Source organism: Neovison vison, chromosome X (genome assembly GCF_020171115.1).
Source record: "Neovison vison isolate M4711 chromosome X, ASM_NN_V1, whole genome shotgun sequence".
NCBI classification, from domain to species: domain Eukaryota; kingdom Metazoa; phylum Chordata; class Mammalia; order Carnivora; family Mustelidae; genus Neogale; species Neogale vison.
The window spans coordinates 89036298-89062430 of NC_058105.1; the positions used below are offsets into that span (position 1 = coordinate 89036298).

Consider the following 26133-nt stretch of genomic DNA (forward strand, 5'->3'; position numbering starts at 1 on the left):
GGCAAAGATCTTGGGGATCTGCTGCCTTTGGCTCAGGTTATGAAACCAGAATCCTGGAATCGAGTCCCGCATCGGGCTCCTTGCGCAGCGAGGAGCATGTTTCTCTCTCTGCCTTGCCTACCGCCCTGCCTGTTTGTGCTCTCTCTCTGACAAATAAATAAATCTCTAAAAAAAAAAAAGGTCGGAATTGAAACAGATATCCATTATATATTAATAGAAACTTTAAAAAGCATCAAAGCAATACTTGAGAGAAAGTAAAGCATGGGTAGACGGGTATCAATGTCAACAACCTCATTGTAACATTTTACCATCATTTACATGTTAATGTAAATGCGGGAAACGTAATGTAATGCGGGAAACCCTTAAAAGTACATGTGAATTCTCTGTATTATTTCTCAAAACTACGTGTGAATCCAGTTACCTACAAAGTTAAAAGCTGAATTAAAAAGTATTTCCAGTATGCACACCATTGGGCTTTTTTCCGCAGTAAGCACGTGTACCTCTCCCCATTAAAACCTCATTTTTCCTTCTGTAAACAAACCAAGCGAGGGGAGGGGCTGTCTTCCCTTGGGCAAAAGGAGTTTCAGCTTTCAAGGTCTCCAGGTCCGCGCCCGCCTCCGGCCTCCCCCACTCGCCTCTCTAGAAATCCGGGAGGACTAGTATTTCCAACAAGAAAGGCCACTCTAGCCCACCTCGGAGGCCCGAGTCTTGTTAGCCCAGAAAGTTAACGCCTCTCGCTCTCAGAGCAGGAGCGAGCTGGGGAATGGTCGGCCCTATTCCGCTCAGCGACGCCAAGTCTCTGTCGCCCACCCGCCTCGGCTCCCTCAGACAGCCAGGCCCTCGCACAGCCTCGCCGGGGGATGCAGCTATGGCTCGCGTTGCTCCAAAGGCCTGGAAACCCGGTGAGCAAGGTTGCGGCCGCGTTTTCCGGCCGAGATGAGTCACTTCCGGTTACAGACTCCCTCCCCCCGGAAGTGAGACCTGATGTAAACACCGGAGCCGGGCGTCAGGGCCCGGGAGGTCAGAAAACCGGGCCGCGGGCGGCACCGACAGCAAGGGTTGGGATCGGGAACGCACGGAGGTCAGGTCAGTGCAGGCAGTGGGGAACTGGGGCATGATCCCAGAGTTGGTTGGAGTCTGGGGGAGGGTTGGGGCGGGAGGGGCCCTTGAACAGAGATCTTGGTAGATGGGGGCGCGGCTCAGACAGGAAGCTTAAGTGGGCGCCTGGGTTGGAAGTAGTATGAGGGCGGTCTTGGACTTGAGGAAGTGGAGGGAAGTGAGGCATCCCGGGGCAGGGTTCTTAAGTGTCAAAGATCGTTGGAATGGACGTCCAAAAAAGGGTCTTGGAAGGTGGGGCTCTCCAAAGAATGAGTCTCTGGGGACAGAGGCAGTCCAGTGGAGGTGGTACAAAGTGGGGGAAGGTAGGTTTGAGCTCTTGGAGGATGGGGAGGGGGAGTGCTTAGGCAAAGGTCTTGGGGAGATGGGAGTTTGAAGGCTGTATGGGTGCTCTAGGACAGGAATCTTAGAGGGGTCTGGGGCAGGTGTCTTGGTGGGGTTGAGCTGTGCCAGGTATGGGTTTGGGGAGGTGTGTCCTGGGCAAGTCTTGATGGGGAAGGGTTGCCCTGGGGCAGGGTGTTTGGGGAAGAGGGTGGAGAATCTGGAGGAGGAATGTAAGGGGAATGGGATTCCTGGGAGTAAGTTCAAGCCAGTCGATGTTGGAGTCAGGGACAGAAAAGCACACAGGTGGGGATGTCCCAGGGTGTGTGATTTGGAGTGATAGGGGAATCTGATGTAGGGTCATTAGGGCATAAGGAGGTCTGGGGGGACATCCAGGCTGGCCCTGGTCAGGCAGAAATTAGCATGGCACGAGAAGGGGTCATCTGGAGCGAGGCATGGGGTCCCCAAGGGGTTTGGAGAAGCCTGGGAGGAGGTAAGGTGTGCGAGGACTCTGAGATGGTGGAATAGCTTGGGAGCTTCAGCACGGCATGAGAAGGGGAAGGCCTGTGGGTGGCAGACCAAACATGGCAAGTCTCAGGGCCAGGTCAGGGAGGTGCGGGGTCCTAGCCCCTTTCTCTGTTTATTGACAGGTGGAGTTGGATGGTAGGTCCAGGTGTGAAGATGAGAAACGAATGGGGGGTGGTTGCAGGCCATTAGGGCCAGGGTTGACTGGCGGTGGGGAGAAGATATCACTAGGGCACCCTCTACCCCATTACTTCCTGGCGCAGAGTGAGGGCCATGGAGTAAGAAGGAGGTGGGGAGTCCAGCCAAGTCAAGGTGGGCCTGGAGCTGGGGTCAACCAAGTGTGAGAAGATGGAGGAGTTCCTGCCATGCCCTTTGGGGTCTCGGGAGCATAGACCCCAGAACTATCCCCCAGTTTTGTTGTCTTTGTAGTTGCACTGGAGGCAGTAAGTAGCAGAGGAGGAAGAAGAAGAAATCATTTGGGGAAAGGAGTTCTAGGACTTGGAGGGCAAACACCAGACTCTTCCCAACTCTATCCCCATTTGTGTTCAGGGAAGCAATCCTGGACCATGACTCAGCAGCCGCTTCGAGGAGTGACCAGTCTACGTTTCAACCAAGACCAAAGTGAGAGAGGCTCGTGCTTTCACCCTTGTAGTTGGGAGGGAGGAAGGGAAAGAATGGTCAGAGGTGGGTGTTAAGCCCCTAGCTTCCACCTGGGCATCAGCCGAGGCAGCCAGAATTTCCCCCTTCCACCAGGCTGCTTTTGCTGTGCTATGGAGACTGGTGTGCGCATCTACAACGTGGAGCCATTGATGGAGAAGGGGCATCTGGGTGAGCTGTTGGCAGGGGAGGGGCAGTGGGCAGAAGGGGTGGGTCGGGCATTGGCTCCCACCCCTACTGACACCCTGGTCCTTGTCCAGACCATGAGCAGGTGGGCAGCATGGGCCTGGTGGAAATGCTGCACCGCTCCAACCTGCTGGCCCTAGTGGGTGGTGGTAGCAGCCCCAAGTTCTCAGAGATCTCAGGTAAGTGCCTTCATCCCCTCCTGCCCTTGGCACCGACTCCCTGGAATCCTGGCTTCCTCCAGGCACCCCCAAGGCGTGGGCAGATGAAGATGTTAGAGCACCTCAGAGTCACACAGTGAGGCCTACAGCTTGGAAGTCACGGCGCTCATTGCTTGAGAAGCTTGGTGTTTTGCTTTTGCTTAACACTAACTGAATGCCTCATGTATGCCTTGTCCTTCCCTCCAGAGCACTTGCTGTGAGCCTGGTACTGTTCTAAGCACTTTACAGATACTAACTCATTTAATCCTCACGGTACCTCTATGGAGCAGGAAGTATTGTTATCCCCATTTTTACAATGAAGAAACCGAGGTCCAGAGAGGTCAAGGGACTTTTCCAAAGTCACACAACCAATAGGTCTTAAAATCTTGGAGACATCTCAGCCGTGCCCTCTTGCTTTGGGCCTCAGGAGCCATCTTGCTCTAAGGCTTTTTGCTAATCCCCTTGGGACATGGCAGGAGAGGCCCTAGGCGAGTCACAGAGCCCTAGGATTCATCATGGAAGTCTCTTAGGGGTATGGACTGGGAGCCCGGCGGCAGAACTAGTTACTGATGGGAAGTTCCAGGCCTGGGTGTGAATCCCCGCTTGGTTGCTAATGGGCAGTGAGGTCCTTGGCCCGATAACTCAGCCCCCTTGAGCATCGGTTTCTTCATCTGTAAATGAGTATAACAGTCTGAGAAACCTGCGCCCTCGGGAATCACACCCACATGTGCTCATGCCGCATGAGGCTCACACTGGTGTCAGCAGAAGGTTAAGCGAGTGGGCTGAGGTCCCATGGGGAGTAGGGGTGGGTCTTGTGTCACCAGGGCTGCCCCTCGCCCTAAACCTTGGCCCCGACAACGTACCCACCTGCCCAGCAGTGCTGATCTGGGACGATGCCCGGGAGGGCAAGGACTCCAAGGACAAGCTGGTGCTGGAGTTCACCTTCACCAAGCCAGTGCTGGCTGTGCGCATGCGCCATGACAAGTGAGCCTGAGGGGGACTGGGGTGGGGGAGGTAGGAGGTCCCCACAGCAGCAAGAGGGCTAGTCCTCCATGGGCATCCTGCCCTCCCCTCATGGACCTCCTCCATTGTGTGATCCCCACAGAATTGTGATCGTGCTGAGGAACCGCATCTACGTGTACTCCTTCCCCGACAATCCCCGAAAGCTGTTTGAGTTTGACACTCGAGACAACCCCAAGGGTGAGAGGACCCGGATGTGCAGGTGTGAGGGCAGGAGGCAGTGGACAGGGTGGAAGTGAGAGAACGCCAGGGGTGCCCAGAGAAGCTAGGAAAGGGGCAGGGCGAGAGTCCCTGTGCAGAGAGGCTCATATTCCCAGTCTGTCTGTCTTTCCATCCATTAGGCAGTTCTGTCTTCCCACCCCTGGGGGCCCCAGAGAGCAGGGAAGGAGCACCCAGTGAGGACATTGCGTGGCTGTGCCAGGGATCGTTGGGCCCTCACTGGTGGCAAGCCAGGCAGATGGCAGGCCCCCCTGAGAGTTTTTTGGGGGCCATATATCGCAGAAGGTCAAAGTCTGGGCCTTACCCAGCTTCTCTCTATTCCGAGACCCCGCCGGGCCCATGGCCGGGGCCCTGCCTCCCCTTTACCAGCCTACCCCCTCCCCCAACATTTTGTCCTCACACCCTAGGGCTTTGTGACCTCTGCCCCAGCCTGGAGAAGCAGCTGCTGGTGTTCCCTGGACACAAGTGTGGGAGCCTGCAACTTGTGGTGAGCCATCCAGGGGGCAAGTGTAGGTGTGTGGGTGGCTGGGCTGGCCCGTTCTGTGGCCGCTTGGCCTCCGCCTTCCATACTACCCCAAGCCCAGACTGCTCCTCCTCCCACAGGACCTGGCGAGCACGAAGCCTGGCACTTCCTCTGCTCCCTTCACCATCAACGCCCATCAGAGCGATGTGGCCTGCGTGTCCCTGAACCAGCCAGGCACGGTAGTGGCCTCTGCCTCCCAGAAGGGCACCCTGATTCGCCTTTTTGACACACAGTCCAAGGAGAAACTGGTAGAACTGCGCCGAGGCACTGACCCTGCCACCCTTTACTGGTGAGCACAGGGTATGTGCGGCGGGCTGCGTGACCCTGTGACCCTCTGCCACCTGACCCGTGTGCATCACTGCCGATGTGTCTTCTAGTATCAATTTCAGCCATGACTCCTCGTTCCTCTGCGCTTCCAGCGATAAGGGCACAGTCCATATCTTTGCTCTAAAGGACACCCGCCTCAACCGCCGCTCCGCGTGAGTACTCCCTGCCCGGCCCTACCCTGTCCCCCGTCCCCCTGCCTGTGTCCCACACCTGGGCTCAGCCAGTGCTGCCTGCAGGCTGGCTCGCGTGGGCAAGGTGGGGCCTATGATTGGGCAATACGTGGACTCTCAGTGGAGCCTGGCGAGCTTCACCGTGCCTGCCGAGTCAGCCTGCATCTGCGCCTTCGGTCGCAATACTTCCAAGAACGTCAACTCTGTCATTGGTGAGTGGGAATAGCTCTTGCCTCTCAACCAGGGGTGCTGCATGGGCAAAGTCCTGCAGTTTGGACCTGCAGGAATTTCAGGGCATGGGAAGCCTGAGAGAGCTAGAGCGGGTGGCTCAACTCCCATCCCCAGAGGGATGGCCTGAACAAAGGCTTGGAGGTAGACTGTAGGCCATGGGACACCGTCGAGGATTGGAGTGGGTGGCTTCGGCAGCCTTTAACCTTTTACCTGTTCTCCCCCCCCACCCTCCCCGCTTTCAGCCATCTGTGTAGATGGGACCTTCCACAAATATGTCTTCACTCCTGATGGAAACTGCAACAGAGAGGCTTTTGATGTATACCTTGACATCTGTGATGACGATGACTTTTGAGGACACTGTGGGTTGTGTGAGGGACCTGCCGTGCTAGATTGCAAAGCCTTCAGGGGGTCAGGAGTGCCGTGGAAGCTGCCAGCCAGCAAGCAGTAATGGGGCAGGTGCCCACCTTCCAAACAGCAGTGCAATGCCTACACAGCTCACTTCCCCCCAAAAAGCTTGGGGACTGTGTGCCTGCAGGACCAGGCCAGGGACCCATGGAGGGAGGAGACCCCCCTGGGACTCCCAGCCTGAAGACTGCTAGCGACCTAGAGGGAGTGCCCTAATTCACCTGTGGGGATTAAAAAACCTTCCCAGAAAGAGACATCTCTGATGTGGTGAATATGAATTTTAAAAAAGGCCCTCAATAGTATTTATGGCTGGACCTGGGGTGCAGGGGTGTGGCCGGAGGAGATGCAGCTGAAAAAGACCTGCGGGAGTTTCCAAGTAGGTGGGGCCCTCTTGGCCCCTAACAGTGGGATCCTGCAATCCTGCCCAAGTCTGACAGTCCCTATCTGTATGTCCCAGAATGTGTTCCTGCATGTCCTGGAAGGTCGGGATTACTGTGTACTTGAGCCGTCAGCACGGCTAGGAACCGCCCCTTGGGCGCCCCCACCTGGGGGTGGATGGGAGTACCTCGCCCGGCGGCGAAGACTTGATTTCCCGGCAGCCCCTGCTGCCTTACACTTCCGGCATGTTGCTGGCATTTCTGGTCACGTGCATTGCTGCTACGTAGTCCGCCTAGGTGGCTGAAAGAGCAACTGCTGGACCCAGACTCCATTTCCCGGTGTCCTTCGCGGCGGCGCAGGGTATAACGGGGGTTGTAGTCCGGCCTCTCTTCTGGCTGGTCCAGCTACATCGACCGGCAGGATGTCGGAGGTGCGGCTGCCACCGCTACGCGCCCTGGACGACTTCGTTCTGGGGTCCGCGCGTCTAGCGGCTCCGGATCCATGCGACCCGCAGCGATGGTGCCACCGCGTCATCAACAACCTCCTCTACTACCAAACCAACTACCTTCTGTGCTTCGTCTTCGGTCTCGCTCTGGCTGGGTGAGGGAGGGAGGGGGAGTCCCGTTGGCCGGGGACGACTGCGGGCAGGAAGGGTGGACCAGTGGGGTTTTGAGGAATGGGAGGGGGATGAAGGCGGAAAGGGCGAGTTCATTAGAGATGGGAAATCTCCGGGGCCTGGGAGGGGAGGCTTGAAGGAAGTCGAACGTGGTTATAAGGAGTGCCTTGGGTGGGATACTGGCTGAGGATAGCGGGTCGGGAGGATGGAGAATGTGGGACTGGAGAGGAAACTGGGTAAGGAGGTGGACCAGAAGATAAGGAGGGCCTGAAAGTTAAAGTGGGGGTGGAGGGGGAGGACGTGAGTGATGGGCCCAGATTAAAGCGGCCTTGGAGGACTTCGGGCAGAGACAGGGACAGGGATGTGGTCAAGTTGAAGGGTTGGGAGGGTGGGCTTGTGGAGGCACTAGGCGTGGAGGGGAGCCTGGTTGTGACTGGAACATTCCAGGAGCATGTACTTCTTGGGGAAATTGAACGGAGAGGGAGGACCCAGTGGTGGAAGGCTTGAGACCAGAGAAGGATGGAGAACCTGAAGGGTCCTGGGCAGGGTAGGAAGTTAAGAGTGGTACTGAAAGCAAGGAAGGGGTGCTAGCAATGATGGGGGAAGAGATGTACAGGGAGTGGGAACCTGGATGGGGAATTTGAAGGGGAGGAAGTCTGGAACGGGTCTTGTAAAGACTCTGGGCCTGCGGAGAGGGAAATGTCTGGAGACAGAAGGCCTGGAAGAGGAATCTACAGGGATGGGCCCAAAGGGTGGATTTGGGGGCGGGTTGGGGTGGGGTCTGAAGGGTTGGAGAGGGGCCCTGCCGGGATAGGGCTGGAAGAAAAAGAGCTGTTAAGGTCTGGGAGCCTGAAGGCCTAGCGGACTGAGAGGACCTGAAACGGGAGAGCTAAGGAAGATGGGACTGTAGGATTGACGGAAAGGAAATTAGGACCTCCAGGGCTCCTGGGAGTCGGAAGCCCTGGACGGTGGAACCTTTGGGAGACGGGCTGGCAGGAGTTATCTTCCGGGCTGGAGGTCCCTGAGAAGGGGGAGCCAAGGCTCTTGGGGTACGGAACGGGGTGGATGGGGAGGCTTGGAGGCTGTGCAGCCCTCTTGCCGTCGCCCGGGCTAGCTCAGTTCCATTGTCCTCGCAGGTACGTGCGCCCGCTGCACACCCTCCTAAGCGCGCTGGTTGTGACGGTGGCCCTTGGCGCGCTGGTGTGGGCAGCTGAGACTCAAGCAGCCGTGCGCCGCTGCCGCCGCAGCCACCCCGCCGCCTGCCTGGCCGCAGTGCTTGCCTTCGGCCTCCTTGTTCTCTGGGCGGTGGGCGGCGCTTGCACCTTCCTGCTGAGCATCGCCGGGCCCGTGCTTCGTAAGTATCCGCTACCCGTAGATAGGCCAATAAACGACCGGCGCTTGCGCACAGTGGCAGGCCAGCCCCGCCCTAAGAGGGGGCGGGGACACCAGGCGGGCGTGACCACACCGCCTTCGCAAAGCGCCTTCCCTGGCTTTGCCTTCCCTCTTCTGAGAACGCCCCTCTTACTACCGCTCTTTCGGGCCTCGCTCTGAGTATTGAGCGTCCTCCCCGGGCCTCGTCCGGGTTACCCTGAGCCCTCCCTGGCCACGCCCCTGTTGCAAGACTCGTTACTCCGCCACGCTTTCAGATCGCAGGCATCCTGGCCGCTGACCACTTTATTGGCCTGCCCGTGCTCCGGTTCTCCTCTGTGGGCCCCCATTGGCTAAAAGCTGAGGTCTCATCCCACTGACCCTGCTCCTCTCGGCACTGCCCACAGTGATTCTGGTGCACGCCTCGCTGCGCCTGCGAAACCTCAAGAACAAGATCGAGAACAAGATTGAGAGTATTGGTCTCAAGCGGACGCCCATGGGCCTGCTACTGGAGGCGCTGGGACAAGAGCAGGAGGCTGGATCCTAGGGGTCTGGGATCTGTACCCAAGACCTGGAGAACGCCACCCCCACCCTGGCCCTGTAGAGGGACCCAAAGCCCTTTCCCAGCCCTTGAAATAGAGGGCCCCGTCCAGTTCAAAAAGCAGAGGACATCAGTGACCCTGCCCACCCCAGACCCAAAATTGGGATATCCCTGCTACCCAGCGCCTGTTACATAGGGGACCACACTTCCCCAGCCCTGAACCTGGGGCGTGGAGCCCAGAGCATCCGTGGCCAACCTCAAACTCTGGACCCAGAGATACTCCCCCCCCCCAACCCCCAATCTGGGACCCACCCATCTCCCATGCTCAGCCCCAAAGCTGGGATCTGGGACCAAGGCATTCTCTTGAACCTGGGACTAATATTAGGCTTTTTCAGACCCTACCCCGGCTTTGAAACCAGGTTAGGGCATTGCCAAATCTTGAACCTGGGACCCAGTGTTCCCAGCCCCCATCAGGACAGAGAATTCAGGCATCCTGATGCTGTTGAACCCTTGGTTCCATGTGACCCAAACACTCACCAGTCCCACTTGCCTCTTTCCAGCTCTGCTTAGGGGTTCTGCCCCCTTCTCCAAAGTTCCACAGTGATGAGGACCAAGGGGTAGGGTGGGGAGGGGTGGGGGTAGACCCAGAATGGGGCATCTATAATCAGTGTTACTGCAACAATAAAGGCTGGTGCATCGCTCAAGCCAACGTGGGCTTCTGGGGTCAAGTCCATGCGCTTCGGGGGCCAGAAGTGGCCTTCTGCTTTTCAGTTCTGCTGGACTTTTTCTGACTAGGTCTCTTTCTGTCGAGTATGCAGACTGAGCAGGGAAGCTCTGCATTCCTTCATCCAAGTGGCTCCCTCTGGGGCAGAGCCCAGAGCAGTTAAAGGCAGAGTGTTTCCTATCATTTGTATTACTGACGGCGCCTGTCCAGGGCTGGCGGGGAATTGGAGCACAGGCCGGCGAAGCTGTTGCCCCACATCACAGCAAGTGAAGCCCAAGTTGATGACATTAGGCTGTTCCCAGTGTTCGTTTGATAATCTGGTTCATAAAAATATCTTAACCTGGTCTTAACTACAGGTGTGGCCCCCCAAGGCAAGGCAGACAGCGGAGTGACACATGGGTTCGGTTTACACATTTATTATAGAAATCCCCTTCCAGTGTGGGTAGTGTCTTGGGCCCAGATCCATTGGTAGAAAAAAGAAAAGTTTAACACCAGGTAAAGGAGGTCAGGGGACCCCTAGCTCCAGAAAGTCACAGATAGGTATCATAGAAAACACAGCTTGTGTAGATTTGTTTAAAAAGTGGTGGATGGAAAGAAAGCCAAGGAAGACGTGACGCAGCCTGTGGCCAGACGTCACCTGAGGATTTTCCTGGCATCGAGTCGATGCCAGGTTCCACCACCGCAGCATCCCAGGACACAACACACCCAGCGGCTCTGCCCTTTAGCCCTCCTGCAGGGCTGGCTTCCTGACCGGGATAGATAGGGCAGAGGCTGGGCCATCTCAACCTGTGGGCAGAGGCAGCGGGCACAGACAGGCAGACAAGGACTGGGGCTCCCTTGGGCACACCTGGGAGTAGGAAAATGAACCCAAGCCCCCTAGCCAGACTTCAGTCCTTCCGAATGCGGGCAGAGAGCCCACCTCCCCAAGAACTACCCTGGTGGGGGGATGGCAGGGAGTTCTGTTCACACCAGTCTCCTGGCTGCCCCGAACAGGGCCCTGAGACCCTATATTGTCCGGGTTTTTTTTGGGGGGGGGGTTCCTAAATGGAACAGGCTGGGCATGGGGATAGGAATGAACCCAACCAGGACGAGATCACAGTTTCCCTTTTATAAAAGGTCTAGTGTTGGGGGAAGACAGTGAATACCTAAATCACAAGTGTAAACAGAAACGGAGGAAGGGGCCTGGAGCCCCCATTACACCATCCCCTCTTTTTTCAGCTGGCTGAGGGCCCCAGTTCCCAGCACAGCGTAAGAGGGGAAGCAGGGAGTCAGACACCTTCGTGGGTCCACAAGGAGCCAGGGGCCTTGGAAGATCAGGTCGGCACCCCCCCAGGACTGAGCAATCACACCCCGGGGTTCAGCGAGGTCAGCCGTGTGTTCCCCAGACTAAAGTCGTGCCTGGGACAACAAGAAGGGGTCAGACCAGTGTCCCCGGGGTCTGGGGGTCAGAGCTGGAGGACTGCTCCCCCTCTAGCGTCAGGTCACTTAAACGAGAGCTCAGCTCCGAGGGGTACAGGAAGTCCGCGTAGTATCTTTAGAAGGGGTAGCAGGAATCCAGACAGGGTGCCAAGACAGAGAAGAGAGGAAAAGACGGACAAGACACAGAGAGAGAGGAAAAGAGGCTCGTTAAAGAGGTGGAGGCAGGCACAGGACAGCACCTTTAGGCTCACAAGCATGGGGGCACAGCAAAAGGAAGAAGAGAGAGGCGAGGGGCCTGGGAGGCCCTTCCTCCCAGCACCCTGCTTTCAAGGCTCATTTTCAGCAGACATGCACTGTTTTGTTCCAATATCAGAATTCTTCTACAGCTTGGTAGACAGCTGCTGCTGCTGCTGCCAGGGCCCAAGACACCCCTCCAAGACCCCGTGGATTCATGCAGGTCAGGCAGGGCCCAGGACCCTGAGGCGAGGCTGCGGCTAGTTCTCTCGCAGTTGGGAGTCACTAACTCCCGTGACTGGCTGCTCCCCAGCATGGGTGCTTTTGCCATCTGCCTCCAGAGACCCCTACCCATCAGTAAAAGCTCCCCCCGTACCTGCCGGAGACAGGGGGTGCCGTGAAACTCCTCGAGTGCGGGAGCGGCGCCTGGCTGGGGGCCCCATACAGCGGCTGGCCCACCTCATAGCAGCGGGCATGGAGGAAGGGCGGGTGCTGCGGGCCCACGTGGGGCAGCACAGGCCGGCGCGGGGGCCCAGCAGCCAGTCCCGAGTTGCGGATGTACCAGTCCCGCAGCCCCTCCAGGGCGAGGTTCTTATGGCCGCTGCGCTCACCGGCCGGGGGGACACGGGTTGGGGGGGGCATCCACAGCAGAGGGCTTGGATGCACCTCGGGCCCCTCGGCGGCCTCCAGGGATAGGCCACAGGGCTTGGTGCGGGTGGCACGGGAGTGGGGGTCCTTGCTGCGGAGGAGGGGGCTGCTGCCGTCAGCTGTGTACACGGGTGGTGGGCCCGGGAGCACAGCTAGGAGCCCATCCCGGCGGGAGAGGGGTCCTTGGACCTCAGCTGCAGGCAGCAGCTCCCCCCAGCCCGCCCCACCACCAGCGCTGCGGGGCAGGCCCCGGTCCAGGGAGTAGTCCAAGAGGAAGTCCCCGCACACAGGTGGGAGCCGGGGAGCCCCACGGGAGGCAGGGGCAGCTGAGCTGGGCCGGGCAGCCCGGGGAGGGTCTGGGGGGCCAGCTGTGCGGGAGGAGAAGGCAGGGGTTGGTTGTGGGCGCTCATACAGCACCTCGCTGCTCTTGCAGACCTGGGGGCCAGCGGCAGGGGGAGCCAGGGGCGCAGGCGGGGAGCCAGCTCCCCCACTGGCCGCCCGGTCCACAAGCAGGGCCTCAGAGCTGTTGCTGCGACGGGTGCGGGCTGCGAAGAGGGAGGCACGGTCGGAGGCAGGGTCTGCCCGGGGGAAGCCCATCTGGGAGTCCTGGCTGCCAGACCACTGGCGAGAATGGAGGCCTTCCGGTCTGGGGACACAGAAGTGGGGGTGATGGGAATACAGCTGATCGGAAATCTCAGGCAGAGTGCCTGGCCCACTGTGCCCCACCTCTTCCTGAGCTTCCACTTGCGCATCTCTGAAGGAGGCCCAGGATCAGACACCTCTTGTATAAACGGGTCAGGTGGGGGCGTGTAAAAGGCAGTGGAGGTTCTGTCCCATGCTGGGGGGCAGAGGGACAGAAGACGTACTGGGGGGGTGTTAGCGCCAAGGGAGATGTCAGCGTGCGCAGGGCTGGAGGGGGAAAACTGACCGAGGAAGGCCAGCAGAGGGCTCTTCCCAACACTTGGGGCCCCCTGCCCTGTGAGGGTGTGTCTCCCAGCTTTCTAGAAGTGGGGTCCTAATCCCTGGGCCTGGAATCCAACTTCCTGAATTCTCTGCCCTCCCCTACCCCCCACATGTCTGAGCCACCCTCAACTATCAGCCCCACAGCCACAATTCACAGGATGCGAGTGCCATAAGGATAGGGACTTTCTACTCACAGCCTGGAAAAGCAGGTGCTTAGCAAGAATTTGTTTGAGAAGTAGGAGGGTGCAGTGATTAAATGCATGGACTCTAGAGTCAAACCAGCCTGGGTTTGAACACCAGGTCTTCTGTTTACTACCAAGTCACTTAACCTCTCTGTGCCTCAGGCTCCTCATCCACAGATTGGGAATAATGACAGCATCTACCTAGCCAAGACCTTATGGCAATGACCGCAGTCACACCTCGCAGAGCACGAATTCCCAGCAGGTGTTAGGCGCTCAGTGCATGTGAACCAGAACTTACTATGCCCACAGTGTCCTCCAGATGCAGATATCATACCCGTCTCACAGATGAGAAGCCAAGATTCAGAGAAAGGAAGTGACTTGTTCCAAATATACCTTTCAAAGCCCAGCCTCTCACATCCCACACCCTTTACTAATGCCCCCCTCGTCAGAATGGACAGTTACTTATTCCGGTCCTCAAGCCCACCCTCAGAGTCCCCTTACTTGCAGAGCTGGGGGCCAGCGCCCCGGGTGAGGACAGGGGTAGCAGGCACGCTTCGCCCCTCAAAACTGGAGGCACTCCTGGGCAGCGAGCGTGTGGGGCTGAGCAGAAACAGACAGGCCCAGGTGGGGGTCCAGGTTAGACACCATAACCACCAGCAAGCCGTCCTGCCCGTCCAGGCTCAGGATCCCCCTCCCGGCTCCCGGGGAAGGGAAGGGAAGGGGTTCACCCTCACCTGGTGGGGCTGGCCACAGAGTTCCGCCGGCTCTTCAGATCCCCATAAAGATCTGACGGGGGTGGCTTCCATGGGGTTCGCCGCTCAGGGCTGCCCCCAGATACGGCCCGCAGCTGGTCCCAGGCCTTGGGTGGTGAGGGGCGCTCGGCCAGGGGGAAGCAGCCACGGGGCTCCTCTGGGAGAAAGGTGGAAAGTGGGGGAGAAGTCAAAGAGAGGGGGCCTGATGGGCTGTGGGCAGGGGCAGGGGGAGTGAAGCAGGTAGCAGCAGCAGGACAGGCGGGAGCTAAAGCACAAGGCTGGAACTGGGGATGAGGAGCTGGGCAGCGTGAAGCAAGAAAGATGGGGGCCCCATGCGAGGATGGGGCATGGCTCAGGAGGGGTTAAAGAGAGAGTGGAGGGGCTAAGCATCAAAGCAAGGGTGGGTGTGGGAGCCAGAGGTCCTCACCATTATCATGGCTGGCCCCAGACTCCGAGAGGGAGCTGCTCTCCGAGTGCAGGATTCCGTCCTCTACAGGCGAGAAGGGGAGACCCAGGCCCATCAAGGCAAGACCTGGGTGCAGTCTCCTTACAACCCCGGATGGTCTCCTCCCCGGCCCGTTCCTTCCCAAGAACCCACCTTTACCTGAATCCAAGACTACCTGAGGCTTGGCTCCTGGTTTTCTTGGTGCCATCTGGTCAAGTTCCTAGCATCCCCACCCTTGCTGTAGAGCCCATTTATCTCAACTCCTCTTGCGGGCTGAGTCCCTTCAGCTCCGCCCAGCTCCCACTTTTCACTGGCCATCTACCCCTCCCTGCCACGTTGCTCAGCCCATGCCCACACTTGGGCATTGACAGGGCTGGCTCACCTTGGCTGAGCTGGGCGAGGCGTGTGCCCAGGCATACTCCCTGGGTGGTGATGAGAGCCCCCGGGGCCGGGGCCAGGGCCAGGGGCTGCGGAGGGGGGAGCCCTGGGAGGCCGAGGCGGGCCCGGAGGTCCCCCAGTTGTTCTTCCAGCTCGTGCAGCCTCCGCAGCGCATCTGCCTGCACCTGGCGCCGGCGGCGGCGCTGCTCAATGCTCAGCTCGGGGGCCAAGGCCAGGCGGCGGGCGGCGGCTGCAATCTGCTGCTGCACGGACACCTCCCGCTCCAGGGCCTCAAGAGCCAGCTCCTGCAGGTGGGCGAGAGGGTGGGACAGGACCCAGTGTCAGTGTTGGAGGGGAACAAGACCCGGGCCCAAGTGTGAGCAGAGCCAGCCAGCGCAGGGGCAGGGCCTGTTCTGGGGTGGAGCTCATTTCTCCAGCAGGCAGAGCCGTCTTGGGGAGGGACTAGACAGATATGCTTCCAGGGAATGAGAGGCTTACGACCACGAGGCCCAGCCTCCTCCCTCAGAGCCAGAACGCACCTTCTTCAAGCCATTCCCTTCTCACCTTAGCCTCTCCTTCCCCTGGTTGCAACACTGAGGCAGCAATCTGTACCCGTCCCACCCCCATCCTGCCCCCCAGGCCCGTCTGTTCACCTCAGCAGGGCACAAGGAGTGGTGTGCTGGGTTGGGGTGCGATGGAGGGTATGCGCGGGCTGCAGGGGGCCGCCGGCGGACCAGCTGGGGCCGTTCCCCAGGTTCCAACGGGCACTCAGGGGGCAGCTGGCCAGTCAGCTCCTGGAGGGGGCAGGGGTCAGAGACTACCGAGGGTTAGCTAGGGAATGGGGCAAAGCAGGAATGACTACAGAAGCTACATTAGTCATACTAGGAGCTCAGTAATGCTCAGCACCCCATGCCTGTTACTTCTCCTCCTCCCTCCCATTTGCCACCCAATAGGGGTGCTATGGACTCTCAGCCCCTCGGTGGCCCAAATCCCTGGGGCAGTGGGCATGGGAGGTCAGGAGACCTGCTCTGGAATCTGGAACTTCTTCTCTTTCATAAAGGCCACAGGTCTATATACTGCATATGACATCACGCTCCCCTCAGGGCGGGGGCTGCATGCTGTGAACTGCATTATGGGTTCTGGCCAGTTATGGGTTCTGGCCAACTGCGTAGCTGTTCACACCAAGAGGGGTAAATCAAAACGGTAACTCACCCCTTGTTAGTTCAGGCCAGGTTTTACTGCCAGATTTTGGAAATGACTATTGTTTAGAAGGGTTTGGGGATTTCAAATTGCTGATAGGGAATTGAGGGCCTGCTCTGCCATATTTTACTGACTCTAAGACATTGAAGTTGAGCTTTGAGGAGCTAGAGGGTGACAAGGAATCTACCACCCAGACATGTGGCTCGGCACTCGCCACTCCAACCTGCCTGCCTAGGGCCTCTGGGTCCTTACCACGCCCCACCACCAGACACAGGGCCCGGCCCTCACCGCCTCCTGCAGACACACTTTGCGGAGCTCCTGAAGTTTCAGGCTCAGGGCCTCCTGCAGGGCCCGCTGCCGGTCAAGCAGCCCCCGCAAACGCTCTGACTTCACCTGGGGGGCAGCCTCTCCGAACAGGGCAGCTGGACACAGAGGGAGCAAAGTTCCAGGCAAAGATCAGCCAGGGCATCCTGGCACAGCTGTGGGGCCAAGGACCAACCCTTTCAAAGTAGGCAGGCGGTGACTCAGAAGTGGGGGCAGAGGCAGAGAAGGGGAACCAACCACCCACCTGAGGCATTGAAGGTGGGCGAGCTGATCAGCTGACCTTTGACTTCCATCCTGGTACTGTCGAGAGGCCGTGGCTGATGGCTGGACAAGGCCTGGCAGTGACGCACAGGAGCTGTTAAGGAAGTGCATCCCACGTTTCCCCCAACCCCTGCCCCAGCCCAACGCCCTGCACCCCACCTGGGAGTAAGGGGAACCCTGACCCTGCCCGCCTGATCAACCTGCCCTCTCAGAATCCGTATCGGCGTCTGGCCCAACTGGGCCCTGGTACCTTGGTCCCCTTCCCATTGAGTGGATGCACAGCACGTGGGGAGCTAGGCGGACTTACGACGCCTCCTCAGAGGCCCATGGGCCGCAGTCAGGAGTTCTGCCTAGGGAGGAAGAATGAACTGTACAGATTCAACCAACTCTAACAATGGTGGGCACTAATGATGTACCTGGGTCCTGGAACAGTCACCCTCCCTGCCACACCCAATCTTCCAACCACCCTTTGACAGCAGTTCTGTGATCACTGCCCCCATTTCTGAGATGAGGACTCTAAGGCACAGAGGGGTAAATAACCTGCCCACTGGCTAAGGATGCAGCCCAGGCCCACCCCTTGGACCTGACCCTCCTTGGCTAGAGTTGCTCCAAGCCCATCAATTCCTCATAAGCTCCCAGCCCGGCAGGCCTCAGGGCCTTTGCCCAGGCTGAGGCTGCTATCTGGAACACTCTTGCCATGTCTCGCCCCTCTGGCCTCAGGGGGCAAGCTTACACACGGGGACTTGCATGTCACTTCCAGAGGTGGGCCCCTGCCCAGGTCCCCTCACAACTGCTGTCCAATAAGAGATTGTGCTTCCCTTGCATGTTCACAAGGACAAGAAACATACCTGTCCTGTTTTCACCATATCTCTGGCACTCAGAACACTCCTGAGCCAGCAGTGAGCACTCAATGAATGGCTGTCGCGTAAGTGAGAGAATGCCAAGGGAGCTGAGATATGGATCTAGCCCAGATCTGTGGGTCTCTACTCATCCCGACTCCATCCTGCGGCCCCGCTGCTACAGGGAGAGTGTTCACTTAGCCCCGCGACCCCTCCAGTCCCTGTGCCCACCCCAGTCAGTTCTAGTCCTGTACCGGCAGAAGGGAGTCACCCTGCTGGAAAGTCCACAGCTGTAGATAACAAGCCTCCTGCCTCCTGCTTCCTTCTCTGCCCCCAAACACCCTGGCTGACCACAGAGCCTGCCTTGGCTGGCCGCCAGCCCTGCCCTCATCCCCTCCTCTGGAGTTTGCTCCTTCCCTCCCACATCCTGCTCATTCCCCAGCTGGGGAGCCAGGTGACATCACCTTCCACCACCTGGCCTGACCTCGGGCGGGCGGCAGTAAACTGGGAGGGCCTCATGAGGCCACAGAGGTCCCCTCCCTTCCTCATCCCAGCTTGTCGTGCTTCAGGGGCCAGGTGTGGTGGAGACCGAGGCAGCCAAGGAGGTGAGGGTTCGAGCCCCCTCCCCGTCTATCTGCTGTGGAATGCGGCCGAACTGTTAACATAGGGCCACTAGGCCTGCTACCGGCTCCCGGCAAACGGTGGCCCCTCGTCCTCGCTTTCAGGGGCAGGGGTCAGGCCTGAGAGCCTTTCTGCACAACCAGGCAGCAGCATGTACTCTGAAGCTGCCTGACGACGCCCAGCATGGCAGAGCTTCCTTGAGGTCCCAGCTCAACCTCTTGGGCCCCTAAGCTCCCGGCTGAGCCTGGGCTCCTTCCTCGCAGCTGAGTCTGAGGCACTCTCCCAGGGCTCCACCCCAGCAGGAACTTCAACTCCTCCCCGGTGGGCCCATTCATCAGGATAGGTCCCACATCCCATGCTGGCTGCCTTGAGCTTTCCCTCCCTGGGAGCTCATGGCATCCTGGAAGTCAACATGGGGTCTAGACAGGAACCCCGACTCCACCCTGCCAGCCTGACCTCGGGGACATAGCTAGGGCCTGAGTCATGGGGTCACTGGGTAGGCTAGACACAGGGTCAATGCCCCACACCCCCACAGCCAGCTCCTGAACCTCAGCCTCTGCTTGCCTGCCCTCTGCACATTTGCCTTGGGGTCCAGAATTGCCCTGTCCCCACCTAGACAGGGATCGAAGGAGGATCCCAGCAGCCCCCTTCCCTAACTTCCCTCCCCCCAGCCCCTGACTCCTGTCCCAGGCTGGGCCGCAGCAGGAGAGCTGAGAGGGTACCCCCCACACACACCCAGAGGCGGGCCCAGCAGGTTTTTCAGGTCTGCCCTTCTGACACCACAGCCGAGAAAGAAATTCCTGGCCTGGCCGTAATGACTGTTTACAACCAAGACACCTCACCTGGGTGGCACCCTAGCACCTCAGTGGGGACCCCCCAATTCCCTACCTTGCCACTAGCGTGGCAAATACAAACTCCCAGTGTCTGGGACTGCTCCCCACACTGCCCTAGAGCCCCTCCCAGCCTCCACTCTGGGTGAACAGATCAGGGGAAGGCAGGTGTCGGGAACCAGTTTCTCAATAGCTCTGTCTGGGCTTCCCCCAGGGCCCCGGGGTTGCAGTAAGGCAGAGGCTACGCCCCAGGGGAGAAAGGGGGAGAGGAAGTAGGGGGGACAGTGGAGAAGGAGGACTCTGGCTTCTCTTCTCCCCCATCCTTTCTCCTCATTCATTTCCGGCAAGGAATCGGCTTCATGCCACGAGAGGAAATTGAACATTTTGGGCTTCACTCCTCTACTCAGGCCCTCCTTCTTCACTGCACTCCTCACACAGACCTGGCTTTCTCCCAGGGGAAGGCTCAGTACACCCTACACCCTTCTCCCCGCCACCCTGCCCCGGGCCCCCTGTTCCCAGGTGCTCACCAACGCCAGAGAGGTGCTGTGGGGTGGCCTCAGGTACCTCAAGAAAAAGATAGTTGTCTCAATCAGGCCCTGTTCCAGATGGTAGTGGCAGTGAGCGGTGAGCACGGTGGCGGATGCCTAGGCCGCCTCCCACTAGGCAATAGCCCAGCCTACCTGGCCAGGGCCTGGGCCAGCCCATACCTCTTAACCCTTGCCTGCCTGTCACCAGGGCTCAGGACACCCTCAGGGACAATCTCAGGGCCAGGTCCCTTCAGGGCGTTCAGCATGACCAAGAAAAGAGCCCAGATGTCCCCGCTCACCCCAGTAACCTAGTAGAGAACAAAGGAAGAAGGGCCAAGGGTCGTGGGAGTGGAGCTGCCTCTAGTGCTACCCAGGAGCCCACATCAGACCCTGCCCACCCAAGGGCATTGCCTGGGAGCTGAGGATGGAGTTCTGGGGACTTGTTAAGCACACGTGTATAAATCGGGTGTGTATCTCTAGGCAGCAAGCATCACGTGCCTGAGGCCCCTACCTTTCCCTCCCAGGGCAAGGCACAGGTGGGAGAAGGTCTTGGGGCAACCGCCACCCTCACTGGGGTAACAGTTTGCCAAACTCAGGACAGAGGAGGCCAGCTTCTCCAAGGAAAGACTGGGATGTCAAGACCCTACCACCTTCTGCATCTCCAGAAGAAATCATCCCAGCCAACTGACCACATCATGCACATTTTCACCCCTACCGCTCCCTACAAACCTGGGAGGATGACGCAGACCCAGCTCTTCATAGCCAGCTCGTAGATGTGGAAGCTGGGGCTCGGAGAGGTGAGGAGGCCTGATTCTGATCAAAGATGCATAAGAGCGGGTGGACTCAGAACTTGAGGGGCCGGGTCCTGGGCTGGAGGTGGACAGGGGCTACTCCTGCAAGGGAGGAAAAGTGGGGAGGGGGCTCATGCTTCTTCACATCCAGGCAGGTTCTGCCCCACCCCTCCCCCTTGAGCATTTCTGGCCGGGAGTCAAGGAAATTGAGGGCTCTGGCCTGCCCCGGCACATACCACACATCCTGTGCTCCATTTGGGACCATCTGCTCTGTGACCTCAGGGCCCAAGCCCAACCCGGGCCCCTGCAGCAGCCCATGCTGTGATGTGAAAGAGCAGAGTGAGGAAAGCTCCCTCCCCACTTGGTAGGGGGGCCAAGTCTGGAGGGGAGCACTGTACCAGCAATGCCCTGCCCCGTATATGTAGACACGCAATGCGAGGCCTCCTGCCACCCTGCCCACCTTTCTTCCTGGGAGTGAGATTTCTGGCATGGGACACAAAGGCTCCTTTCATCCGCCCCCTTCCCCCGCCTCCACTGCCTAGGGCTGGTGGAGGCAGCAGCCATAAGGTGGGTGGCTGAGTGTCAATGGGGAGTGTCCCCTCAGCCACAGCCTCTCTCCTGCCTCTTGGGGGACAGCAAGAACACTGGGAAGAGGGACACTTATAAAACCAGAGCTGCGAGGGCCAAGGGTATCTGGCTGGCAATGCAGACCAAGGTTTAGCTATCCTCATCTGTAAAATGGGTAAACAGCATTTCCAGGGCCAACAGAGACCAGAGTCACTTTGGAAGGCGTTTCAAAGTACAAGAAAACTCACACCACGTCATTAATGTCTGTTAATGACAACAATAATAAACCCGTGTGGAGATGGGCTAGGGCAGGAGTAAGGAGGGGAGAGCAGGTAATTGGGCCTCTTGGGCTAGGCCAACAGGTGGGGTAGAATCACCCACACACATCGTCGTCCTGCAAGATGGCCAACCTCCAGGTCCCACCACAGCCGGGACTTGAGCCCCATGTGGCCTCCTGTAGGGGTAGGAAACCATGGCTCTGGGATACAACCCTGCTCTGCCACTTATGGCTATGTGGCTGCCCAGACAAGTCACTTATCATCTCTGTGCCTCAATGTCTTCATCTGGAAAACAGGGGTGATGACAACAATATGCACTTCACAGGGCTGTTGTGAGCGTGACATGAATTAAGACACTTAAAGATTGTTTAGGGCAGTAACTGGCCCTTGGTAAGTAAGTGCTCAATATATATTGGCTGTCATAATTACAACATTCCTCCCAATCCAAACTCGGGAATCGTGTGTGTGTGTGTGTGTGTGTGTGTGTGTGTGTGTGTGAGAGAGAGACAGAGCTGGTACTCCCAGCTCCACCCGATAAATTTCAAACAGAGCTGTTTTCCCTCAAATAAGCGTGTCCAAACTCTTCACTATCCAAAATCAGAAACTAAATGTATGCAGATGCACTGCTGAGACAGAGCTGGTATCCCTCAGCCTCCACAGCCTCCCTACTTATCACCCAGACATTGAACCCTCCCTAAATATCAAACCAGACATATTTGAGAAGAGCTGTTTTCCATCACTATCAGACCTCTAGCTACTCAACATCAAAAATGCAGGAACCAAACCTATTCAGACACAGTCTCCAAAAGCTCACTATCCACATACAGGAACTGAATGGATCTGGATACACCTTTGAGATAGAATTGGCGTCCCGTACTCTCTGAGCTTCCCTTACTCACCAGGCAAAATGCAGGAACCAAATATATTCACACAACACAGTCCTCTTACTGTTCCAACTCCTGCCACTAGAGTTCAAGGAAATGAATTGATTTGAATATATCTTTTAGTTGGAGCCATTATCCCTCATCATCTGAACCCTCCCCACTATGTACAATGCAAAAACAAACAAACAAAAAACCTCTTCAGATAACTTGGTACCTTTCACTGTCTGAATTATCCGAGCGCTCCCTCTCAGAAGTCAGGTGCTAGACAGACGCTGGAACAATGAAGAACGCTTGTGTTGTTATTAGTAGGTTTGGACAGGGGTGCCTGGGTGGCTTAGTTGGTTAAGCGTCTGACTCTTGATCTCAGCTCAGGTTTTGATCTCAGGGTCATGAGTTCAAGCCTCACATTGGGCTCAAAAAATAGGTTTGGATAAGTGTTTCAGATAAATGAGAGGGGTCCAGTATCTCATTATTCAAGCTGTTACTACTCTCTGTGACAAGTGTAGGAACAAAACACAATTGAATATCATGTTACCTTCTTGCTACCCAAATTCTCCCTGCCTGTCCTCAGAATCAAGGAGATTCAGTGAAAGAATTGCTCTAGCTGTTATTGTCACTACAGGATAGGACTAATTCTAACACCCAGTCTCTCTCTCTCTCACACACACACACACACACACACACACACAGAGACGGGATGGACTTAGCATCGAAATTTGTATTGCTTACAGCAGAGAAAGCGGGGGATAGAACCCCTCTGACCCCCATCCCACCCCCATCAAGCCCTGAAGCCTCTGGCATGGAATGGATTTTTTCAGGCCAGGAAAGCAGAGATCATGCACACCCAGGATCAGGACTAGCACATGGGGGTTAACATGACACGGAAGAGTCACACATACTCCTGAGTCTCCCACCCCTGAATGTTTGCTCACCACACCCCCCACCTTGACATGGGGCAGCCCCCAACCTAGCCAGGCTGGAAACATGATCCAGACCTCACAGACTCCCAGAGAGTCACTGAATAATTTAGGATGTTCTTTCACACTTGGGTAGGGTGGGGGGACATAGGAACAGTTACATGCCCTCCTGGGGCAGGAAGACAAATGCAAGCCGTGTGTGAGATCACTGGGTGAGGGTGAAGGGCATCACATATGAAAACTCCCTTAGCCACACAGGGCCAAGGCTGTTGCTCTTGCTCATACTAAGAGAAGCATTTGGGATGAACTTGCAATCATGGAAATAGTAGAACCTCTAAGTTGAGGGGCAGGGTATAACAGGACCCTAGTTCTTCGGGGCTGAGAGGAGATGGAAAGTGGGTGTTAGGAAGAGGGAGATCTAAACAGGGTGGAGGGGCGTGTTGAGGGGTAAAACAAGAGCCTGGAGTTGGGAGGGGATGAAGGAAAAGAACAGGAAGGAGTGTAGGGGTCAAGACAGAATCAGAGTCATCATAGGATGGAGGACAGGAGGCAGGACAGAGAAGGAGCCAAGACACTGGCCAGGGGATGGGATGGAGTGAGGTTGTGGACAAGGGTCAGAGGAAAACGTAGAGGGCAGCAAGGAACAAAAGAGCAGGGGAGGGTCAGTATAGAATGGTAGTTAGAAGACATGATGGGGGACAGGCCAAGATGGTGGTCAAGGAAGGGGAGAGGGAAAAGGGCCGGTTCAGAATGGAGGTAAGGAACAGGAAAAGACTGGGACAGAATAAGGAGAGGAATGAGGACAGTGATAGGACAAGAGAAGACAGGGGAAAACAGCACAGGGGTGGGGGCAGGGACAGGGCAGGAAACAGAGGGACAGTCTAAAGGGGGTGGGCCAGGAGGGAGATGGGGAGTCAGGAGGGGACCAGGAGGATAGCACAGGGTGGGGAGAAAGTTTAGAAATCAGAGATCAGGAATCCAGACAGACCTGGATCAGACTGCGGTTAGGGGGACAGGACATGACTGGAAGGGGATCAGGGGCTGGACAAGAGTTTAGGGAACAGACAGGTCAAGCATCAGGCCAGAAACTGGGATGATCAGGACAAGGCAAGATGAGCTTCAGAGATGGAGCAGGGGCAGGCCAAGGATCCCGAGAACAGAACTGGGTGGGGTTTGGGGTCAGGGCTGGGTTTAAGGGAACAAAACAGGGATTGAGGATCACGCCAGGCCAGAATATGGTTAGGTTGGGGGTGAGATCGGAGGTCCTGGGGCCAAGACTGGCCAGAGCTCGAGGTTAAAAAAAGATGTAGTCAGGTCAGGTAGGGGTCTGGAGTGAGACCACAGGGTCAGAGGTCGCGGGTGCGCGCGCAAGTACATCCCCTGTTGGCGTTTCCGAGCCCTCACCCCGCCCTGTCTCCTCCCTTCTTCTCCAAGCTGGCGTTACTCACCGAAGGTCCGCGTCCCGCGACGTAGGCGGGGTCGCTGCAGGCCAGGAGGGGTGGTGGGCGCGCCCCTCCCTCGCCGCCCCCCCCCCGCTCGTCCCGGCCTCGCGCTTACTCCCCCTTCCGCGCCCTGCCCGTGGGCCGCCTTCGGCCGCGCGACTGTTAACCGTGGGGGCCAGACGGGGGGCGCGGGGAGGGGGGGAGAGGCGCGCCGGCTCGGCCGCGGCCGGTGGACCCCGGCCCCCCCGACCCTCACCTCGGGTCCGTCCCTTCCCGGCGGCACCGACACAGCAGCAGCTGAGCGCGAGCCTGGGGGAGGTGGGGGGACGGGGGGCGGGGCGCGGGACCACAGCAGCGGCGGAGACCTAGTGCGCAGGCGCCAGTTTGGGTCTTCGATTTTCCTGCCCTCGGAGCGCTAGGAGCGAACCAGCTGGGAGCGCGTGCGCACACTCTTTCTCGAGGGGTGGTGGAGCGCTCTTCTATGGAGGCCACGCCCCCTCCGCGATCGGACTGGCGCCCCTTACTCCAAGTCACCCCCCAAAGGACCCCCCAATCAGTACCCCAAACTGCCTTTTATCAGCGACCACCACACCTCTAAACTGTCCTCTAAACTTGTGTGTCTCCAAACCACCCTCCATCATCCCCCCAACTGCATCCCCAAACTATGATCCACTGATCGCAAGCAGTACCCCCAATCCAACCTCCGTGGACTCCCGAACTGTAGGAATAAACTACCCTTCACTACCCCCCAACCTGTTCCCCTAAACCATCTGCAATCAGCCATGAAATCATTAACCTCCAAAGAGCACTTCCAAGTCACTCTCCCATCCACCCCCAGTATGCACTGAAAACACCCCCATGGACCCCAAATTGCTCCCCATGTATCCTCCCAACCATACTCTGCAGCACAAAACTATGCCTCCAAACCACTCTTCAATGATCACTATACCCAACCTTGTTGTAAATTACATGCAACCATACCCACAAAAACTCTCCCAGTTTTTTCCATACCACCCTCCAAAAACTCCCAACTACACCCTAAACTTCCCTATAATAGTCCCCAATGTTATCTGTAAATATTCCTCATTTACATTCCCAGTCTTCCAACTAAACCTCCAAACCACCTTCCAGTGACCCACCAAACCCCTTCAGTCTTCCCTTTGATGGCTCCAACAGTTCCCAGACACTTTCCAATGGCTCCTAATTATGACAGCTCCTAAGCTGTCTTTTTCTTTTCAAGATTTTATTTATTTATTTGAGAGAGAGTGAGAGAGAGAACACAAGTAGGGGGAGGAGCAGAGGGAGAGGGAGAAGCAGGCTGAGCAGGGACTCCCCCCCACCCATGCTGGGCTGGATCCCAGGACCCCGAGATTAGGACCTGAGTTGAAGGCAGATGTTTAAACTATTGAGCCACCCAGACGCCCCTCAAAGTGTCTCTAATAATCTCTGAGCATCATCCCTCCAACAATCACCAAATCTACCCCAAGCCATTTTCATTAGCTTCCTGTGGCTGCTGTAATGAATTTCCACAAACTTGGTGTCTTACTACCTAAGAAATGTATTCTCTCACAGTTCTGGGGGCCAGAAGACCACAGTCAAGGTGCCAGCAGGGCCATAATCCCTCCAGCGGCTCTACGGGAGAATCTGTTTGTCACCACTTCTTACAATGGGGACTGTCAGCATTCCTTGGCTTGTAGCCACATCAGTACAATCTCTGCTATGGTGGCGATTGCCATCCATTCCATCTCTGAAATCTGCCTCTGCTTCCCCTTATAAGGACACTTGTTATTACAGTTAGGGCCCTCGTGATAGTGATAATCCAGGATAATCTCCCCATCTCAAAATCCTCATCGTAATCACATCTGCAAACTGCAAAGTCCTTTTTCTTTTCTTTTCCTTTCCTTTTTTTGTTGCCATCTAAAGTATACTCACATGTTCCAGGAATTAGGATGTGCATATCTTTGGGGGGGCATCATTCAACACTATACCCTTTGGTCCCCAAAGATACACATCTACCCCACATGCAAAATACATGTACCTCATCCCAATACCCCCAACTTTCATCCATTACAGCATCAACTCAACTTCAAAATCTCACTTTTTTAAC

At 57.3% G+C, this 26133-nt stretch overlaps 3 protein-coding genes across 14 annotated transcripts; 2 read left to right on the forward strand and 1 right to left on the reverse strand.

The window, feature by feature from the left end:
- The first annotated feature begins 728 nt into the window (after window positions 1-728).
- WDR45 (WD repeat domain 45) lies at window positions 729-6151 on the forward strand. Of its 3 annotated transcripts, none has more exons than XM_044235081.1 (11): window positions 729-902; window positions 2512-2583; window positions 2716-2790; window positions 2880-2984; window positions 3878-3986; window positions 4108-4202; window positions 4649-4728; window positions 4845-5053; window positions 5142-5243; window positions 5328-5473; window positions 5735-6151. In XM_044235081.1, exons 1-11 carry the CDS (start codon window positions 764-766, stop codon window positions 5842-5844), a joined length of 1242 nt encoding a protein of 413 aa, XP_044091016.1. In that variant the 5' UTR covers window positions 729-763; the 3' UTR covers window positions 5845-6151. The 3 variants fall into 3 exon arrangements, with proteins under 3 accessions (XP_044091016.1, XP_044091017.1, XP_044091018.1); XM_044235082.1 differs by having other exon boundaries at window positions 731-902; window positions 3881-3986; XM_044235083.1 differs by lacking the exon at window positions 729-902 and adding an exon at window positions 987-1086.
- A 405-nt stretch (window positions 6152-6556) lies between these two features.
- Window positions 6557-9509, forward strand: PRAF2 (PRA1 domain family member 2). Its single transcript, XM_044235084.1, has 3 exons — window positions 6557-6875; window positions 8028-8245; window positions 8667-9509. The coding sequence occupies exons 1-3, from the start codon at window positions 6697-6699 to the stop codon at window positions 8804-8806; spliced, it is 537 nt and encodes a 178-aa protein (XP_044091019.1). The 5' UTR covers window positions 6557-6696; the 3' UTR covers window positions 8807-9509.
- A 415-nt stretch (window positions 9510-9924) lies between these two features.
- CCDC120 (coiled-coil domain containing 120) lies at window positions 9925-24313 on the reverse strand. Of its 10 annotated transcripts, none has more exons than XM_044234865.1 (12): window positions 24283-24313; window positions 20175-20257; window positions 19877-20040; window positions 16581-16680; window positions 16314-16404; window positions 16034-16167; window positions 15199-15339; window positions 14550-14850; window positions 14150-14254; window positions 13705-13879; window positions 13472-13570; window positions 9925-12471 (listed from the first exon to the last, which is right to left on the reverse strand). In XM_044234865.1, exons 5-12 carry the CDS (start codon window positions 16360-16362, stop codon window positions 11532-11534), a joined length of 1944 nt encoding a protein of 647 aa, XP_044090800.1. In that variant the 5' UTR covers window positions 16363-16404; window positions 16581-16680; window positions 19877-20040; window positions 20175-20257; window positions 24283-24313; the 3' UTR covers window positions 9925-11531. The 10 variants fall into 10 exon arrangements, with proteins under 10 accessions (XP_044090800.1, XP_044090799.1, XP_044090797.1 ...); XM_044234864.1 differs by lacking the exon at window positions 24283-24313 and adding an exon at window positions 24033-24250; XM_044234862.1 differs by lacking the exon at window positions 24283-24313 and adding an exon at window positions 24033-24250 and having other exon boundaries at window positions 20175-21939.
- Between the last annotated feature and the right edge of the window lie 1820 nt (window positions 24314-26133).

Excerpts from the sequence above, each read along its gene's own strand:
- WDR45 (XM_044235081.1), top strand. The coding sequence starts at position 764 with ATGGTCGGCCCTATTCCGCTCAGCGACGCCAAGTCTCTGTCGCCCACC. Across the intron at positions 2,985-3,877 it reads CAAGTTCTCAGAGATCTCAG|CAGTGCTGATCTGGGACGAT; the intron begins GTAAGTGCCTTC and ends CCACCTGCCCAG. Across the intron at positions 5,474-5,734 it reads GAACGTCAACTCTGTCATTG|CCATCTGTGTAGATGGGACC; the intron begins GTGAGTGGGAAT and ends CCCCGCTTTCAG.
- CCDC120 (XM_044234869.1), bottom strand. The coding sequence starts at position 16,362 with ATGGAAGTCAAAGGTCAGCTGATCAGCTCGCCCACCTTCAATGCCTCA. Across the intron at positions 15,340-16,033 it reads AAGTGTGTCTGCAGGAGGCG|GAGCTGACTGGCCAGCTGCC; the intron begins GTGAGGGCCGGG and ends TGCCCCCTCCAG. Across the intron at positions 13,571-13,704 it reads TCTGTGGCCAGCCCCACCAG|CCCCACACGCTCGCTGCCCA; the intron begins GTGAGGGTGAAC and ends GTTTCTGCTCAG.
- PRAF2 (XM_044235084.1), top strand. The coding sequence starts at position 6,697 with ATGTCGGAGGTGCGGCTGCCACCGCTACGCGCCCTGGACGACTTCGTT. Across the intron at positions 6,876-8,027 it reads TTCGGTCTCGCTCTGGCTGG|GTACGTGCGCCCGCTGCACA; the intron begins GTGAGGGAGGGA and ends TTGTCCTCGCAG. Across the intron at positions 8,246-8,666 it reads CATCGCCGGGCCCGTGCTTC|TGATTCTGGTGCACGCCTCG; the intron begins GTAAGTATCCGC and ends CACTGCCCACAG.